Genomic DNA, 19,892 nt, shown 5'->3' on the forward strand with positions numbered 1-19,892 from the left:
ATATTACACAATGAAAACACACAAAACAGACTCCCCTGACATCCAGTGTATTGTTGAGCTATACAGAACAAAAAGGCCAGGCAAGCTCATAGTCAAGCCACCAGCCATCAGAAGCCAGCCAGCCACTACCAGAATGCAGGAACCAGAAGCATCTACGCATATATAAGAGTTAGGGAAGAGATAGCAGAGGCACTATTACATATATATTAAAATTCATTAGAAAAGGGAATAGTGCCAAAGGACTGGTGGACAGCTAAAGTGATTCTTATATTCAAAAAGGGAGATAGAAAAAGTCCAGGGAACTATAGACCGATTAGCTTAACATCAGTGGTAGGAAAGATAATGGAATCTTTACTCAAAGATGTAATAGAAAAACATCAAGAAACCGAAAATAGTCAGCAAGGATTAAAAAAGGGAAGGTCATGCTTGACCATCCTTATTTAATTATTTGAAGAAGTAACAGAAAAGGTAGACAAGGGTAACATAGTCGATGTAATATATTTGGAATTTCAAAAGGCCTTCGATAAGGTAGACTCATGACTAAGGTCAGAGCATGTGGAGTCAGGGGACAAGTAGCAGAATGGATAGCAAGCTGGCTACAAAACAGAAAACAGAGACTAGGGGTTAAAGGTAGTTACTCAGACTGGCAAAAGGTGGGAAGTGGTGTTCCACAAGGATAAGTGCTGGGACCACTGTTGTTCACCATTTACATAAATGATATGGACTCAGGAACTGGAAGTACAATTTCAAAATTTGTGGACGACACCAAATAGTTAATACCGAGGAGGACTGTGACAAAATACAGGAAGACATTAATAAACTTGCAGAATGGGCATGCATTTGGCAAATGAATTTCAACATAGATAAGTGTGAGGTGATGAATTTTGGTAGGAAGGATAAGGGGGCCACATACTGCTTTGTTAACAAGAGTCTAAATTGGATGGAGGAGCAGAGTGATCTGGGGATACAGAAACACAAATCACTAAAAGTAGCGACACAGGTTAATAAGGCCATAAAAAAAAGCAAACCAACCACTGGGGTTCTTTTCTAGAGGGATAGAATTAAAAAGCAGACAAGTTGTTAAACTTGTATAGAACTTTGGTTATACCACACTTAGAGTACTGTGAACAGTTCTGGTCTCCTTATTATAAAAAGGATATAGAGGCACTGGAGAAGGTGCAAAAAAGATTTACTAGGATGATTTTTAAAATTCATTCATGGGATGTGGGTGTCGATAGCAAGGCCAGCATTTATTGCCCATCCCTAACTGCCCTTGAGAAGGTGGTGGTGATCTGCCTTCGTGAAGCGCTGCAGTCCGTTTGGTGACGGTTCTCCCACAGAGCTATTAGGTAGGGAGTTCCAGGATTTTGACCCAGTGACAATAAAGGAACGGCGATATATTTCCAAGTCAGGATGGTGTGTGACTTGGAGAGGAGCATGCAGGTGGTGGTGCTCCCATGCAACTGCTGCCCTTGTCTTTCTAGGTGGTAGAGGTTGTGGGTTTCGGAGGTGCTGTCGAAGAAGCCTTGGTGAGTTGCTGCAGTGTATCTTGCAGATGGCACACACTGCATGATACCAGAACTGAGAGGTAATACCTTTCAGGAAAGATTGAGCAGGCTGGGGCTCTTTTCTCTAGAAAAGCGAAGACTGAGGGGTGACCTGATGGAGGTCTTTAAGATTATGAAAGGGTTTGACAAGATAGACATAGAGAAGATGTTTTCACTTGCGGGGGAGACCAGAACTAGGGGCCATAAATATAAGATATTCACTAATAAATCCAATTGGGAATTCAGGAGAAACTTTTTTACCCAGAGAGTGGTTAGAATGTGGAACCTGCTACCACAGGGAATAGTTGAGGCAACTAGCATAGGTGCATTTAAGGGGAAGCAAGATAAACACATGAGGGAGAAAGGAATAGAATGATATGTGATAGGGTTAGATGAAGTAGGGAGGAGGCTCGTGTGGAGCATGAACATTACATTCTATGTAATTCTAGGTAACCAGCGGTTCAAGAAGGCGGCTCACCACCACCTTCTCACGTGCTGGACTCCCCATTCTCAATGATGGCGGAGTCCAGCACGTGAGTGCAAAAGACAAGGCTGAAGCGTTTGCAACCATCTTCAGCCAGAAGTGCCGAGTGGATAATCCATCTCAGCCTCCTCCCGATATCCCCACCATCACGGAAGCCAGTCTTCGGCCAATTCGATTCACTCCACGTGATATCAAGAAACGGCTGAGTGCACTGGATACAGCAAAGGCTATGGGCCCCGACAACATCCCAGCTGTAGTGCTGAAGACTTGTGCTTCAGAACTAGCTGCGCCTCTAGCCAAGCTGTTCCAGTACAGCTACAACACTGGCATCCACCCGACAATGTGGAAAATTGCCCAGGTATGTCCTGTCCACAAAAAGCAGGACAAATCCAATCCGGCCAATTACCGCCCCATCAGTCTACTCTCAATCATCAGCAAAGTGATGGAAGGTGTCGTCGACAGTGCTATCAAGCGGCACTTACTCACCAATAACCTGCTCACCGATGCTCAGTTTGGGTTCCGCCAGGACCACTCGGCTCCAGACCTCATTACAGCCTTGGTCCAAACATGGACAAAAGAGCTGAATTCCAGAGGTGAGGTGAGAGTGACTGCCCTTGACATCAAGGCAGCATTTGACCGAGTGTGGCACCAAGGAGCCCTAGTAAAATTGAAGTCAATGGGAATCAGGGGGAAAACTCTCCAGTGGCTGGAGTCATACCTAGCACAAAGGAAGATGGTAGTGGTTGTTGGAGGCCAATCATCTCAGCCCCAGGGCATTGCTGCAGGAGTTCCTCAGGGCAGTGTCCTAGGCCCAACCATCTTCAGCTGCTTCATCAATGACCTTCCCTCCATCATAAGGTCAGAAATGGGGATGTTCGCTGATGACTGCACAGTGTTCAGTTCCATTCGCAACCCCTCAGATAATGAAGCAGTCCGAGCCTGCATGCAGCAAGACCTGGACAACATCCAGGCTTGGGCTCATAAGTGGCAAGTAACATTCGCGCCAGATAAGTGCCAGGCAATGACCATCTCCAATAAGAGAGAGTCTAACCACCTCCCCTTGACATTCAACGGCATTACCATCGCCGAATCCCCCACCATCAACATCCTGGGGGTCACCATTGACCAGAAACTTAACTGGACCAGCCATATAAATACTGTGGCTACGAGAGCAGGTCAGAGGCTGGGTATTCTGCGGCGAGTGACTCACCTCCTGACTCCCCAAAGCCTTTCCACCATCTACAAGGCACAAGTCAGGAGTGTGATGGAATACTCTCCACTTGCCTGGATGAGTGCAGCTCCAACAACACTCAAGAAGCTCGACACCATCCAAGATAAAGCAGCCCGCTTGATTGGCACCCCATCCACCACCCTAAACATTCACTCCCTTCACCACCGGCGCACTGTGGCTGCAGTGTGCACCATCCACAGGATGCACTGCAGCAACTCGCCAAGGCTTCTTCGACAGCACCTCCCAAACCCGCGACCTCTACCACCTAGAAGGACAAGGGCAGCAGGCGCATGGGAACAACACCACCTGCACGTTCCCCTCCAAGTCACACACCATCCCGACTTGGAAATATATCGCCGTTCCTTCATTGTCGCTGGGTCAAAATCCTGGAACTCCCTTCCTAACAGCACTGTGGGAGAACCGTCACCACATGGACTGCAGCGGTTCAAGAAGGCGGCTCACCACCACCTTCTCGAGGGCAATTAGGGATGGGCAATAAATGCCGGCCTTGCCAGCGACGCCCACATCCCGTGAATGAATAAAAAATTTTTAAAAAGCTACCAGCTCTCAGCTTGCCATCACCAGCCAATCCGCAACCATTTATGAACAGGCAGTCCGCAGTGAATCACCAACAGCTAACTGCCAGTTATAGGCAAACCACCAGCAGTCAGCCATCTGGCAGCCTGTCGATAGGCATTTGTCAGGATAGAGGTGAAGGCGGGGGGTGGGGTAAGAGAGATTGGTTGTAATCTGCAGGCCATAGAGGGTGAGGAAAGAGAGAGAGAGGGAGGGAAGGAGGGAGTGTCAGGAGCTGGAGGCTTGGGGCACAGATGGAATAGATTTGGAAGCCTGGGATTGGGAATTGTAAGGTCAAGGCATCTAAAGAGTTTGGAAGTTGTACGCCTGGAGATGTAGAGAGAGTTTGGGAGCTGAAGATTGGCAGATAGAAAGTAAAATCGAGCAGAATGTAAAACGGGCGTCAGATCCAATCCCACCAGTTTCCCTCAGGATAGGTTAGGTTGAAGTTAACCCCAGTGAATCAGTAAAAGTGAAGGGATGGTGGGGTTGAAGAAATAATTAAGAGACTAGTAAACGAGCCGACATAAAATGACACAAAGGAATGCAATTTTTAATTTTGCCCGTGAACAAGGCCCTGGAGATGCATTTGTGTATATTGATTAGGAAGCATTAAAGACTTTCCTACCTTTAAATAGTACTTGCTTACTTTGGAAATTATTAATTTCAAATAGGTGGCCTCCATTTTTTCTATTCTTCAGTCAAGGAAAATATATTAATTCTCACATACCTGCAGAGTAGGATTGCTTTTCTTCACATCTCCCCAGCTAAGGATCCAAACTTGGTCATGTGACTTATCATATTGCAATTTCACTGGCACAGGATCTGTCGGCACATCCTGTGAAGGAATTACAGTGAGAGGCTATTAAAATGTTAGTAAGGGATTATTCGCCATGTAAATATTTGGACAGCATGATATCCATTTTGAGGTGGTCTGTAACTGCATTTCAGTCATGTAAACACCACAACATAAAAAGTTCTGTAAAGAGCTAAGACAAAATAAACCAAAGTTTCACTATAATGGTTTGTACCAAACTTTTCAAAATCTTTACATGAATTAAAGATTATCTTAAAATAAAGATATATTCTGAAATTTTCTGAATTCAAGTCATTTTTGTTATCGTTTGCAATATAAAATTGCCACAACTTCATGCCTCAAGTTGCAGAAACAATGGAAGTGCTTTGCTCTAATAGGGCATTCTGCTATCATGGCCCTCAACAATTAATTTTCTGCCTTTATAAATTGTACCTATTTTTTCACCCATAGAGGTTTAGATGCCAATAGATTTGGAACTGTTTGCACTTTTTGCAGCAGTTTTAGCACCAAACACTCCTTATAGTACAAGTTATATAGAAAGTATTCAGTCCCTCTACTCAGTCCCAACCTTAAAAGAGTGTGTTCCCTCCCACACTAATGTGACATTTTTATTTCCCACAACACCCTTATGGTCTCTCTGAGTCAGATTGCCAATTATTGCCAGTTAAAGAGCAATGTTGTGGTGTGGGCCATCTACTATGAGTAAGGCTTCCCAAACCAATTTGACATTGGATTATTACAACATTCAGAGGAGAGATTTTCATACTTTCAGTCTGAATTGGATTCAAACTCATGCTCCAGAGGTTTAAGGCATGTTTAACCCCTATACCCACTTTAAAAAAAAACTATTATCTAATACATTAATTAAAGTTACCTGTAAGACTTTCTGAGATGGAATGTCAATGATAAGAACTCGGCTCTGCGTGGGTTGGGAGACATAGATGTACTTATCTCTGATGTTGACAGCAGAGGCCCAGACACAATGTGGAATGGTTTCCCCTTCGCCGCAGGGACAAATCTCTTCCTGTAAAGAAGGATAATGTTTGAGATGTACAGCCATGGTCATTAGGCCTTGATCAGCCCAGGTTTTTAATTCAGATCTGTGTTTATTTGTAAATACTGCAGACTATAGTATCAATAGAATCTGATCATATGGATGGCATACTGTAGTAAGAGACAGAAACCTGATAAACATACAAGACCATTGAAACTAAACATACTTGTTCTATATTGGAATAAAGGAGAGAACTGATAAATCATCAGATGCTAGCCAAGCATGATACAATAGTCAAAAGGCTACTGACCCCATTCAGCTCACTGTGTCAACCAAGCTGACATTTAGGAACATGCAAGTCCAGGTTGGGGTAATTTTTACTTTGGACCTAATCTCATTTAAGTTAGAACATTTGCAGCAGGCAGAGAAAAAGTTACATCCCATCAGTCTGGGATAGAGCCAGGTCTCAGCAATTTAAGGAATAGTATTCTAAACCATTGCATCAACAACATTTTACTCTGAAACATTTCAGTCTGAGTCACCTAGTACATGCATGAGTATATTTTGGGCTATGATGTGCAGAAACATATCAGTTAGATTTTATTTAACTTTAGAATTGCTTAAGTCATTTTGTTTGATGTATTAAGAACAAGGGGGAGAGTTTCCATGGGGTTCTCCCACTTGCCTACCTTAACTTTGGCAGAAGACCCCTGCGGAAATTCACCCCCAAGTATTTAGGACTATGCTTTGAAGCATTAACACACCTTGAACTTCAGATGGCGTTAATGAAATATTCAAACTTAACTCTCATTGTTTAAACTTACATTTGTCTCCCAACAGGGAAATGCAAAGATCCAACATTAAGGTGTTAAAAGGAAAAAAAGTGTAGAAATATTTAAAACTTACAAAGCTTGCAATGATCCTGTCACTGGCTTTGATCTGTCTTTGAATCTCACATCCTGTGGGCTGAATTATTGTGATTCCATCATCAGAGAATACATAGAACATATTTCCAACACTTAGTCCTTGAAGACAAAACACAAAAATGCTTCATTTGCACACACTTTGTAAAAAAAAATATTGCGATTTAAAAAATATATTATTTTTAAAGTTCTGAAACAATTTTAAAAATCGTGAAAAAAAAGGAAAAGCAATGTTGAAGGCACTGGAAATGCAGCCTCCGAAGAAAAAGAAAATCACGCAGATGTGTTTTGTCAGTTTAACAACTTTCTATGACAAGTCTTGCTTGGCATCAGAAAGGCATTAAAACAACTGCATTCAGTGAATTTGTGAAAAAAATGCAATAGGGTCATTTTCCATCAGTGCATTCTCAAAGTATAACATTAACACGCCCACAATACCTCAATGACAGGCTCTAGGAGCATTTTGTTTTGTATTATTGACAGACAAAATTTAACCCTTTTACAGTTTTAAAAATCTAAGTGTATAATATTTACAAATCTACAAGGACCTCTCGATCCCAAATTCCTGCTATGCCCTTCTGTCACGCACAGCTCTCCATTGGGAGACCTAAATTGTAAAAAGTAGCCCTTTATTTACAGGATTATTTATTATATAGTTAGGCCTGCAGATTTGGGGTTTTATTTTTTTTCGAATTTAGTCAAATAAGAGCATGAAATCAGCTGTAAGCAAATTAACAACATAAGAACATAAGGAAAAGGAGCAAGAGTAGGCCATACGGCCCATCGAGCCTGCTCCACCATTCAACAAGGTCATGGCTGATCTTCTATCTCAAATCCACTTTCCCACCCTATCCCCCTATCCCTTGATTCACTTAGTGTCCAAATATCCATTGATCTCAGGCTTGCATATACTCAACGATTGAGCATCTACAGCCCTCTGGGGAGGGGAATTCCAAAGATTCACAACCCTCTGAGTGAAGTAATTTTTCCTCATCTTGGTCCTAAATGGCCCACCCTTTATCTTGAGACTATGACCCCTAGTTCTAGACTCTCTAGCCAGGGGAAACGGCCTCTCAGCATCTACCCTGTCAAGTGCTCTAAGAATTTTATACTTTTCAATGAGATCACCTCTCATTCTTCTGAACTTCAGTTCTTGAAACTTGAGTCAAAAAATATAACGCTTGAAGTAAATAGCTTCATGGAGTAATTGCTAACAGGAGTTGATATGCATCATTATAGCTGCAGCCTCGGCCCCTCCTCCCCAGTGCAAAATTGTTCAGCTGCCTGTATACGACACAGTTGACCAAAGGTGCCCTCTACATGATTGCGGCTCATCAGTTAGGAGAGAAGATGAAGCTATCCCTGCATTAACAGAACAAGTAGCTGCATGCTTTGCAGACAGGAAGCATTATTCTAATACTGACTTCTCCAGGTTTTATCCAGCTTAGCCATAATTTTGGAATTCATCTTTCATGGTGGGGGGGAGGAAGGAAAGATGGGTAATTATTAAGTTTAATCAGTCTTAAACATATAGCTTATATATAAAGCATACTTTATTATATGCAGCATTTAAGGACTTTATTGTACAATATATATGGACTGTTATTAGATGAAATGTATATAACATATACTGACTTTTATAATACTGTATATATTAACTATTATATAAAATATACTTTGTTAAATGTAATATATATTGCAATATATAACATGTAATATATATTTTAATATTTAACTATTTACTGATTTATGTAATGTTTATGAACTATTATTGAGCAATGTATACTGATATCATGTAATATATATGGATTGTGTTATATATATATATATTGACTGTTATACAATATATTCAGGCTGTGTTATTGTATAACATATTCAGATTGTATTTATATATACATATATAGACTGCATAATATACAGTGATAGTATTTCGTCAGTTGCCAATTGATAAATATGAAAATTCATGTAGCTCATATTTTTAAATGGTTTATCAACATTTGCTGAAAAGAAATCTTAGGCTATCAAAAATCCTACAATTTACCCACAACTTTAGTGTACATGAAGCCAGAAAACCCAAGAATTCATGTCTGCCACAATAAATGTTGATTTATTTCAGAGGTTAGTTTCTGCAATGACTTGTTAAGATGTAAGTGACAGAAGCATTTTTTTTAATCTACAAATTTTATCTCGATTTGTTTGACAGATTCTTTGATTTTGCCAAATAAATCTTCAGCCAGCATATCATGCACCCAGACATTAAAGCAAGATCACTAGTCATTGTCCCAATCAACAGAAAATTTGGAAATCCAATAAAACCAAACTCTTTGAGGAACTTAAAATGCAACAGGATAGAAATAATTAGATAAGAGTTTATGAGTACAACTGCCCCCTGATTTAGGAGGTAAGTGGTTAGCTGATCTCATCCATGATGGCAGTCAGGGAGTAACAGTTGGCCATTCTGTCATTGGTCCCTGATGAAAAAAATAGCCCAAGGTTACCTATCCTGCTGTAAACTGGTATGTGTGGATATCATCTGAGGGCAAGGTAAGGTCTGACTGTGATTCCTGCCATGGTAAACTAGCCTTCTGCTGCTATTCAGGTTTATACATGTAGGATGACTGTTTGGCCAAGGTACTGGAAGGGCACCTCTGCCCATTAAATTATACTCAACATTGATTTGCCACCATAAGGAGAGAACGGAGAAGGGTGAAAAATTAAGAAATACATGAAGATTCTTCACTTAAAATTAAAGTCTTCTTATGAAACATAGATTTTGTTATCACTCCCTTTCTTTCAATTTTAACAGCAAGTCAAAAATTGATTTTTCTTATTTTGTAAGGGTTAGAGCCCTTCTTTATTCAGCTGGCTTCTGCATTTCCCTGTTCTCTCTGTGGAACGTACCGTTGGTAGTCAAAAATGGAAAACAGTCTGTTTCCAGGCCTTTACCTTAGTCATTGTAAAATCAGGCACTAGAAGGTGCACAGATGGGTCTGTGTGTGACTTTCCTTCTAACATTCCCACCCACCTCTTGGGAAACCCATTATTCTCTTGCCAGATGAGACTAGGAATTACCGATGTCCCACTACTGTCCTGCCTCAGTGTAAGATAAATGTTAAATTATCACAGGTCAGAGGCACATTGTTTTCAAGGCCAGGGTCTTAGAGGTTTGATATCAACATTTCACTTAATTGTGGGTAATGGGACAGAGTGCTAGGAAATGGATTTGTGCCCAGGATTCACCACATGGCAATTCCCCAGACTTAAGTCACATTGTCAAGAGAATTGTCAAGCAGAGACCATTTTCTCCACAGGGAGAGGAAGAACAGTTGGAAGGCAGACACTGGGGACTTTTCTTGTGCAGCTCTTAGTGGCTAGCTCAAATGCAGTGTTAGCCAAGGCTCGGCAGTAGGTCACTCACCCAAACTCTCAGGAGGGGAATGGTGTAGGAACCATTTGAGAGCAAGAATAAATTCAAAATGGAAGATAAAAGTATTAAATCATTATCATAAAGACCATGGAAAATTTTTGATTCAGCTCTCAACTTTGATTTCACAGATATAATCCACTTCATAGAGGGACACTCATTCCAAGCTGTTACCATAATTTTGGTGTCTGGCCATCACTCTCAGCGACAACATATGGACTTTAAACATTACTACAGCCAATTAATGCCTATTTCCATATTCATGTGGCTGATTAATGCTCATTTCCATTATTCATTTGGTTCTTTGCATTTTACAGTACAATATTAATAATATTCTGGATTAGTTTCTCCCTGGTCTTAATAGTAACATGATTGTCCAAGATGTACTGTGTTTCTGATGAATATTAATTGTATCCTCCTCTTTTCTCTCCTCCTTTCCTGAAGGTGGTAATCCATGCTGGTATACAATTCCATGGATGCTGGTAGACCTCTGTTATCTCACTTAAGAGTCCATTTTTTTGTATGAGCTAAGACAGAATGCTGTTTGCCATGGGAACGGCATTACAGTTTAACCTGACCCCTACTTGCAAACGCTTTCCAAAAGAGGGCACTGGTTAATAAGTTGGATTAGAAGCCCTGCTTGATTTTTTTTCCTTGACTAGCTTGGGCCATTGAGCCAATTGCACAAGTCCCATTGCTGCTCTGGCTGAGATCAGTTAATAGTACAGATCAGAGACCATACTTGGAAGCTGGATATTTGTTTCCATTTGCTCTGATTTTGTATGTTTGGAGACAAATGCCATTCAGTAGGTGACCACAGCACTATCTGGGCTGTAAACATGGCAACCTAAGCACAAATGGTATTCAATTAAATGGAAATTGTCACTGAAGAATTTGGCAAATCTTTTGTTTGTTCACAAACGCACAATGTGATGTCATTAATAGGGCTGAAACTGATTACTGTGTCACTTGCATATGACATTATGAAAAAAATACATGTGGCTCCTCCCCCATAAAAAGACTACTATAATAGAAACATAGAAAATAGGAGCAGCAGTAGGCCATTTGGCCCTTCGCGCCTGCTCCACCATTCAATATGATCATGGCTGATCCTCTATCTCAATACCATATTCCCGATCTCTCCCCATACCCCTTGATGCCTTCCGTGTCTAGAAATCTATCTAGCTCCTTCTTAAATATATTCAGTGACTTGGCCTCCAGAGCCTTCTGTGGCAGAGAATTCCACAGGTTCACCACCCTCTGAGTGAAGAAATTTCTCCTCATCTCAGTCCTAAATGTCCTACCCCGTATCCTGAGACTGTGACCTCTCGTTCTGGACCCCCCCAGCCAGGGGAAACATCCTCCCTGCATCCAGTCTATCTAGCCCTGTCAGAATTTTATACATTTCAATGAGATCCCCTCTCATTCTTCTAAACTCGAGTGAAACTCTAGTGAGGCCTAGTCGACCCAATCTCTCCTTGTACGACAGTCCTGCCATCCCAGGAATCAATCTGGTATCTGGTAATCTTTTTATATACTGCAGACGGTATCCATTTGTAATGAATGAACCCATTCTGTGTAGATAGAGAACGGATCGCCGATTTTAAGTTGTTGTCCATGTAACAGAAATATTCACTTGCAAGGTGTTCAGTTGTTAGTGGACCCAAAGATAATCTGGATTTTCTTTGTATCTACTCGGAATTGAGCAAGTAATATTTCAGATGGTGCTCTTGAAAGATACAGCCTGTCTCAGAGGTAGTGAGAATACTAGACTTAGAGGCACAGCACGGAGAAGGACCTGTTATTAGAAGTAATAAATTGTGCTACAAACAGTGGACAAGCACATGATCACTACAACACAACAATGCACTGCAGTACCTTCCTCTCGCCACAGTATGTTTGCAACTGCAGCATCAGAGATTGGAGAAAGCCAGAAAATGAATTTTTTAAAAAAAAGGGAAAAAAATGTCAAAAATTTCAGTTCATTCACACATGCAAAGAGCTGTTTATATTTATATATATATTCATTAAAAAATAAGATAAATTTTAACCTTAAATACATTTAAGATTGCTTTTAAACCCTTACTCAAGTTACTTAATTCCCCTTCTTATCATCCGTGGATTGGAGGAAGCAGATGGGAAGGGAAATTCAGCTATGCTAACGTTGCTCTGAACTGGCTGCCAAGAGACACCAAGAATGGTCACAGAGAGGGCAATTCTCCCTCCAATTTTGCCTCATCCTGATGATGTGGTTTAGATCGGAACTCATTGAAGTGAGGGAATCGAACTTTCATCCTCTGCCCTGCAGTGTTGCGCTAGTACATACACCATCATCTTTGAAAATTACATTTAAAGCAATTTACACTCTGTAATCTACCTTTAAATGTCATGGTATCCCCTGTGATTGGCCAATAGAAGTTGTATTTAGAAACCAGCTGCTACTGTAAAATTCAGTGCACAAGATTGTATTTGATGCCTGTTTTTAAATCAAATGATGTACAACATTTTGATTTTATGCCATTATGATTTATAAAATACCCTGATGCCCTATAGTACTTCCGCACAATATTTTATAGTGAATCTGTCAGTTATTTTCTTTTAATTTGCAGGTAACGTCCTTTTATTTTCTTCCCATTCCTTGATCTTCCTGGGCTATGCATTAACTACAGGCAAGAAGGTGGGGAACCTGCTCTTCGGCCTCTGTCAATATTGTTATGTAACTGGTCAATAGGAGTTGTACAAAAATAGCCTGGGTAACCTGCCCTCTTATTTTCCCTTCTTCACACCCAATAGGGAAGTGCATGGCCTCTCCACAGCAGCATGGCTAAGGTGGGTAACCCAACTGTGTGGGTAATCATATGCATAAAATTATGTCTCACTACTCTCTAATCACATGAGATGCTCCAATATCTTGTGTGAGCTTATAAATCTCTTTGAAAACATGCTTCCATATAAATAATTTTAATAGAAATAAGTCATTCTAATATTCATTTTCACATGGCCTCAGAGGAAAAAATGAAAAAGCATCTTGCACAGACTGCAATAAACTCTGCACTAAAATTCTGAAGCATGTAAGATGTCTTCAGGCAGTGAAGTCGAATGGTTCTAGATGATAGTTGGCCAACGCAAATGGATTCATTAACTTCAATGTGAAAATTAGATTTCAAAGAGCCTACTGTTCAATGCCTCAGCCACCAGATTGCACTGTGAGGACCTCTTCTAAATGCAGGAAAAGAGACACCTGAGGGTGTACATACACAAGTCTTTGATGGTGGCCGGACAAGTTGAGAAGGCTGTTAAAAAGGCATATGGGATCCTTGACTTTATAAATAAAGGCAGAGAGTACAAAAGCAAGGAAGTTATGTTAAATCTTTATAAAACCCTGGTTAGACCCCAGCTGGAGTATTTTGTCCAATTCTGGGCACCACACTTTAGGAAGAATGTCAAGGCCTTAGAGAGGGTGCAGAGGAGATTTATTAGAATGGTACTAAGGATGCAGGACTTCAGTTATGTGGAAACACTGGAGAAGCTGGCATTGTTCTCCCTAGAGCAGAAAAGGTTAAGGGGAGATTTGACAGAGGTGTTCAAAATAATTAACGGTTTTGATAGAGTAAATAAGGAGAAACTGTTTCCAGTGGCAGAAGGGTCGGTAACGAGAGGACACAGATTTAAGGTGATTGGCAAAAGAACCAGAGGTGACATGAGGAAAAATGTTTTTACCGCAGTGAGTTGCTATGATCTGGAATGCACTGCCTGAAAAGGTAGTGGAAGCAGATTCAATAAGAACTTTCAAAAGGGAATTGGATAAATGCTTGAAGTGGAAAAATTTGCAGGGCTATGGAGAAAGAGCAGGGGAGTGGGACTAATTGGATCGCTCTTTCAAAGAGCCTGCAAAGGCACGATGAGCCGAATGGTCTCCTTCTGTGCTTTATCATTCTATGATTCTAAGATATCAGATCATTATTGTGAATTTTAATTTTTTTTATTATTTCATTTGAAATCAATGTGTTTAAACCATTGGTTAACAAAGTTATTTAAAGGGGAGGTGCATTTGTCCTTTAATTATAAATATTATGAAAGGAGGGTGCTGCATATTGCCAGTTGGGTAATGCTGCATACTTAGCTAGTAGTGAGTTTCCTGGGGTCACGTGACTCCAGATCTACTCTCAGGCCACAGCAGAAGTGTGAATGGAATTGCTCTGGTAAGCACAGGGTTGTACCAGTAAAATAAGGAAAGCAGGAGAACCCAAATGGCAGGTCTCTCTGAGGCGACAAGTTTGACAAATGCTTGTTGCCATATACTGTACCATATGTATTTCTATCAGTCAAGGTTTTTTGAACAAAAGTATTCTCCCTAAACTTTCGTTCCTTCTTAAACGGCTGATGATTAACAAACTGAAGTTTAGATTACTGCTGAATCATAAGTCAGTCATTGCCGTGGAAACAATGCAGACCAGAAACTACCCATGAGTTTTCTAGAAACTACCCATGAACTTTCTAGTATATGTTATGAAAAATAAGGGGCAAAGAAGGTGATTTAAAGGTTGTAATCTCATTTCAGGGTTTCAACTATTTAAGCTTATGAAATTATCCAAAACTTCAGTGATATTAAAGCCTTTTAAACCATTCTCAATTGTTCATTGTATTAATGTGAAGTTGTCATAAAGCTACAGTTAATTGATTTTTATTGGCCATATTCTTTTGATTTTATTGGAATGAAATGTTCGGCCAATTATTGATGAATATAGTGCCCTGGAGTTTGAGGCCTGGCTTTAGACTATTGGAACCAATGTCAATCTATATCAGAGTTTAATGATTGCAGAGTTATCAGACTGTGGGGAAATACCATAGAAAAGAACTTCCCATTCCTACAGTGTGGCATCACACAGTAGTAATTTTCTTGGGAGACACAGAGGAACAAAAATAATTTTTTTAAAAAGGGCATCATCTTTATGAAAATCTTTTCTTGTTTGTACGTATAAGCCACGGTGACGTGTATCACATCAAAACATATTATTTTGTCACTTATACTTGATGATATCATGATGAAAATGATACACAATTCTCTCTGGTCCTTCTTTCTTAAAGCTTGCAAAACACTTTTTCATGAAGACGGTGCCCTTTTAAGGATATGGAGCAAGCAAGAAAATATTCACAAAAATCAAAAAGAGATGGGAACTGGGTGATGCACACTGTCCTGTCACTCTGGAACCTAGGTTGAAATTCAGCCCAGACTGACGGAATGAAAGTCTCTCTCTGCTCACTGTAACTGTGCTACACAATACCTAATGTTGCCTATTTCAACAAAAAAATGTTATCAAAAAAATTCCACTGATGATTGAAAAGAACAGGAAATATAAAGTACGCACAGTTGAACACTGAAACAAAAGCATTGTTTAGAATGTCCCTAGCCTGCAGGGAAGTAGCTCTTTTTATCCTAGCTAGAAAGTCATTTACTGGAGAGCTACCACATCAAGTCTTCCTAGCGAAGAATCCCAATCAGGTAACATACACAGCAGGTCCATCTTTGGCTGGCTGTCATTATGTTGTGTGGAGATTGGCATCCTCTAAGTTCCTTGTACAAATCCAAATGCTCTGATGTAACCAATAGGGTAGAGTTTCCGCTTTGAGCGCAATTGGGAAATTGTGCCCGAAATGCGCTTGAAATTGCGCTGGTTAGGTTACAGTCTAAGTTTCTGATAAAAATCATTTGCATAATCACAAACATAGGGTGTAATTGTTTATTTTTATTTAATTCCCTTAAAAAATATTCATTGATGTATTTAAGAGTGGTAAGCTGGTCCAGTTTTATTAATACAGCTGAAAATGGGTCTATCACAAAAAAATATGCATTTTTAATAAGTGTGTCCAGTCCTCCACCTGTGACTAACTTAATGTAAAATCACTGAAAAGGACTTAAAAAAATACTGAACCATTTACTACTTAGAAAATCATAATCTGATTAGGCAGAGCCAACACGGTTTTATGAAAGGGAAATCGTGTTTGACAAATCTATTAGAGTTTTTTTGAGAGTGTAACTAACAGAGTCGATAAGGGGGAACCAGTGGACATAGTATATTTGGATTTTCAAAAGGCATTCGATAAGGTGCCACACAAGAGGTTGTTACACAAGATTAGGGCTCATGTGATTGGGAGTAATATATTAACATGGATTGAGGAATGGTTAATAGCAGAAAACAGAGAGTAGGAATAAACGGGTCATTTTCGGGTTGGCAGGTTGTAACTAGTGGGGTACCGCAAGGATCAGTGATTGGGCCTAAGCTGTTTATAATATATCAATGACTTAGATGAGGAGAGCAAATGTAATGTATCCAAGTTTGCTGATGATACAAAGCTAGGTGGGAAAGTAAGCTGTGATGAGGACACAAAGAGGCTACAAAGGGATAGAGACAGGTTAAAGGAGTGGGCGAGAAGGTGGCAGATGGAGTATATTGTGGGGAAATGTGAAGTTATCCACTTTGGTAGGAAGAATAGAAAAGCAGAATATTTTTTAAAAGGTGAGAGACTAAGAAATATTGGTAGTCAGAGGGATTTGGGTGTCCTTGCACACGAATCACAGAAAGTTAACATGCAGGTACAACAAGCAATTAAAACGACAATTGGTATGTTAGCCTTTATTGCAAGGGGGTTGGAGTATAAGAATAAGGAGGGCTTGCTAAAATTATATAGGGCTTTGGTGAGACCACACCTGGAGTACTGTGTACAGTTTTGGCCCCCTTACCTAAGGAAAGATATACTTGCATTAGAGGTGGTGCAATGGAGGTTCACTGGATTGATTCCTGGGATGAGAAGGTTGACCTATGAGGAGGGATTGAGTAAACTTCTCTGGAGTTTAGAAGAATGCGAGGTGATTTCATTGAAATGTGTGAAATTCTTAGAGGGCTTGACAGGGTAGATGCTGAGAGGCTGTTTCTCCGGTTGGATAGTCTAGAACTAGGGGTCATAGTCTCAAATTAGGAGGTCAGCCATTTAGGACAGAGGTGAGGAGAAATTTCTTCACTCAGAGGGTTGTGAATCTTTGGAATTCTCTACCCCGGAGGGCTGTGGATGCTCAGTTGAGTATATTCAAGATTGAGATCGATAGATTTTTGGATACTGAGGGAATCGAGGGATATGGGGATTGGAAGGAAAGTGGAGTTGAGGTAGAAGATCAGCCATGACCTTATTGAATGGCGGAGCAGGCTCGAGGGGCCGTATGTCCTACTCCTGCTCCTATTTCTTACGTTCTTATGTTCATTTGTGTACACTGGTCAGTTTCTTAGTAAATTAAATATTTTTGTTATGAAAAAACTTTTAAAGCGTGCCTACTAATGCCTATGCGCCTAAGAAAATTAGCTCAATTTGAATAGCCTTCCTGAACCAGCGCAATTGGTGGAATCTTGCAATGACGACCTGGGAGCGTGGTCGGTTTTGTGGGCGGGGCCTGATCCGGTGGATTGAATCTTAAACCAGCATAAAAGATTGCAGAATATATGAACGTAAGTGGTTTTGGGCGTAACTGACTTACGTTTAAAATTCCATGATCTTTTGCACTGGTTCAGCCGATTCCGGATTGTGTTGATACAACTATCGGAAACAAGCAGAAACTCAACCCCAATAAGTTTAGTACAGGAAGGATTTCAGCTGCCGTGGTGATCCTTAGTAGGCAGTGTCCCCATGAGGAAAATGGGGGATTTCTCATCTCTGGGTAGAAAAATGCTGAATTTTTTAAAGGTTTCTTTTTAATATGGAGGAAACCTTTAGATTGAAAATACCCTCGTCCCCAGGTATTCTTCTCCTTTAAAGACATACTTTGTTTTTTTTTAATGAAGGTGATCCTGATGATTGTTTTTAAGGCCGTACTTCCAGAAGGAATTTTTTCATTGTTTACAAAGCACACGGTACATTGCATAAATATAATTGAGATGGATCACTGTATCATGAAAGTGTTATTGTGCTCCTTGCATATGCAATAACTGTCATGAAAATCTTTATGAAAATGATGTGTGACTTCTCTATCGGAGGTGGAGGTGACAGTGGGCCCTTAAAAGTCATTTGCAGCATTACCAGATATGGACTTTTTTAGCTGATCTGCTGAATGAATCAACTTATTTGTCACTTATCAAGACGTTTAAAAGTGAGAATTTTTTTGTCATAGTTCATCAAGAACCTGCTACACTCTCCAACCACTATTAAGGGCTATTGATTAAGTAAAACTGACACACAATCAATTACATCGTTCCAGCAACTGCCTAAAAATACTGCAATGGAAAATTTTTAGTTCAGACAAAATTAAGGGAGTGACAAAGAATGACTACCTCCGTTTGACCACTTGGAAGCTGTAAGGCATATAATAACATGTCTCATAAAACACTCTTAATTTAAATTCTACTGCAGCTAAAATTAAATGAAAAGCCTTCAGGCATAACAGGCAGCAAGAACACAAAGCAATATACAGAGAGATTACACAATACATAAAAACATAACTGCACTTTGCTTTAATTATGAGGTAGAATTTTCTCTTCATTTGATTTGAACAATGTCAGCTCCTGTTTTTGGATTTTTCTGCAAACCTGGCAGGAGGTGGACGCAGCAAGATAGCCACCTGCCCAATTTGATGGGTGTTGACCCAGCTGGGTCGTTCAGGGTCAGCCTCATTTTAATAACAACATGCAGCATAGGAGCTGGCTGAGTGCACAACTAACGCTTCAGGCAGAAGTCGATAATTTCCCCTCCGTCCTCCGACTCTAGCCTCTTGTCCGCACCTCTCTTCACCCCACCAGTGGCGGCTGTGCCTTCAGCTTTCTGGGCCCCACGCTCTGGATTTCCCTCCCTAAACCACTCTGTCTTTTCAGCTTCCTGTCCTTCTTTACGACCCTGCTTAAAACCCACCTCTTTGACCAAGCTCTTGCTCACCCTTCCTAATATCCCCTCCTTTGGCTCGTTATCCCTTTTTGTTACACCTCTGTAAAACCTGGGACATTTTTCTACATTAAAGGTGCTATATAAATGCATGTGTTATTTTTGTTGTTAAAATGAGGCTGACCCTGGATGGCTGAGGCAGGCGGAGGGAGGTGAGTTATGGAGGAGGAAGTAGGTGGTCTCTGTATGGAGAGGTTATGGAGTTGGAAACCAGGACTTCGTGCTACAGAACTTTAGTCTGACAAAGCTGTCTTTTCTTTTCATATTCTTTGTTAGATTAATGGAAGTAATAATGTTTCTATTTAAACTTTATTGTGAAATTCATATTTGAAAAATAGACCTTTAAAGTAATTTTGTTTGTTCTGGCAAGCTCATATCCAAACACCTCTGAAAACAAATCCTGCCTACACCACTGTGCTATTCCTATATAAGTCATCTTAAGTTCTCTCCGATTAGGACTGACAACTTTAATTTTATACCAATTAGTGCTGTAGACTCATGCTCTGAGGAACTGCCCTAAACTCATTTCAGATAGTTGGCAGAGACAGAAGACTTTCATCTGGTCAATCTAGGCTGCTAGAAAGGATAGTGTTCTAACTCACTGTGACACTTAGTCCCCTCATGGTAACTTTCGATATGATCAAGAATAGGTGTTATTTCAATCTCTTTCTTGCACCAAATAAGCTTCGGAGAAAGTTCAATAATAACAAGTGGTTTAATGCATTTTAGACATACGAGTCTTTCGAGCTGAATCCTCGACAAAAAGAGATGAGATATCTTCGTCAACTCCTGCATCATTTTTCGCAATGCAAGTATATGCCCCTGTGTCTTCGTAACGCACACTGTTAATGTGAATTTCACCTCCATTTGCTGTAGAAACGTGGAACACAAACAAACAAACAAAAATGCACAAAACAAAGTAATTCTGCATTGATAGTCACCATTCAGAAATTTAGACATAACAACAACTTGCA

The 19,892-nt window shown here is 40.3% G+C and overlaps 1 protein-coding gene across 1 annotated transcript in view; it reads right to left on the bottom strand.

Moving 5' to 3' along the window:
- The window catches only part of LOC137332094 (follistatin-related protein 5-like), a 499,413-nt gene that overhangs the window by 21,027 nt on the left and 458,494 nt on the right, over nucleotides 1-19,892 (bottom strand). Inside the window, exons 10-14 of the mRNA XM_067995811.1 lie at nucleotides 19,654-19,788; nucleotides 11,875-11,901; nucleotides 6,556-6,674; nucleotides 5,530-5,679; nucleotides 4,569-4,676 (exon numbers count right to left, since the gene is read on the bottom strand). Coding sequence (XP_067851912.1) covers nucleotides 4,569-4,676; nucleotides 5,530-5,679; nucleotides 6,556-6,674; nucleotides 11,875-11,901; nucleotides 19,654-19,788 — 539 coding nt within the window. The remainder of the gene's footprint in view (nucleotides 1-4,568; nucleotides 4,677-5,529; nucleotides 5,680-6,555; nucleotides 6,675-11,874; nucleotides 11,902-19,653; nucleotides 19,789-19,892) is intronic.

The sequence above is a fragment of the Heptranchias perlo genome, chromosome 14 (genome assembly GCF_035084215.1).
Source record: "Heptranchias perlo isolate sHepPer1 chromosome 14, sHepPer1.hap1, whole genome shotgun sequence".
NCBI lineage: Eukaryota > Metazoa > Chordata > Chondrichthyes > Hexanchiformes > Hexanchidae > Heptranchias > Heptranchias perlo.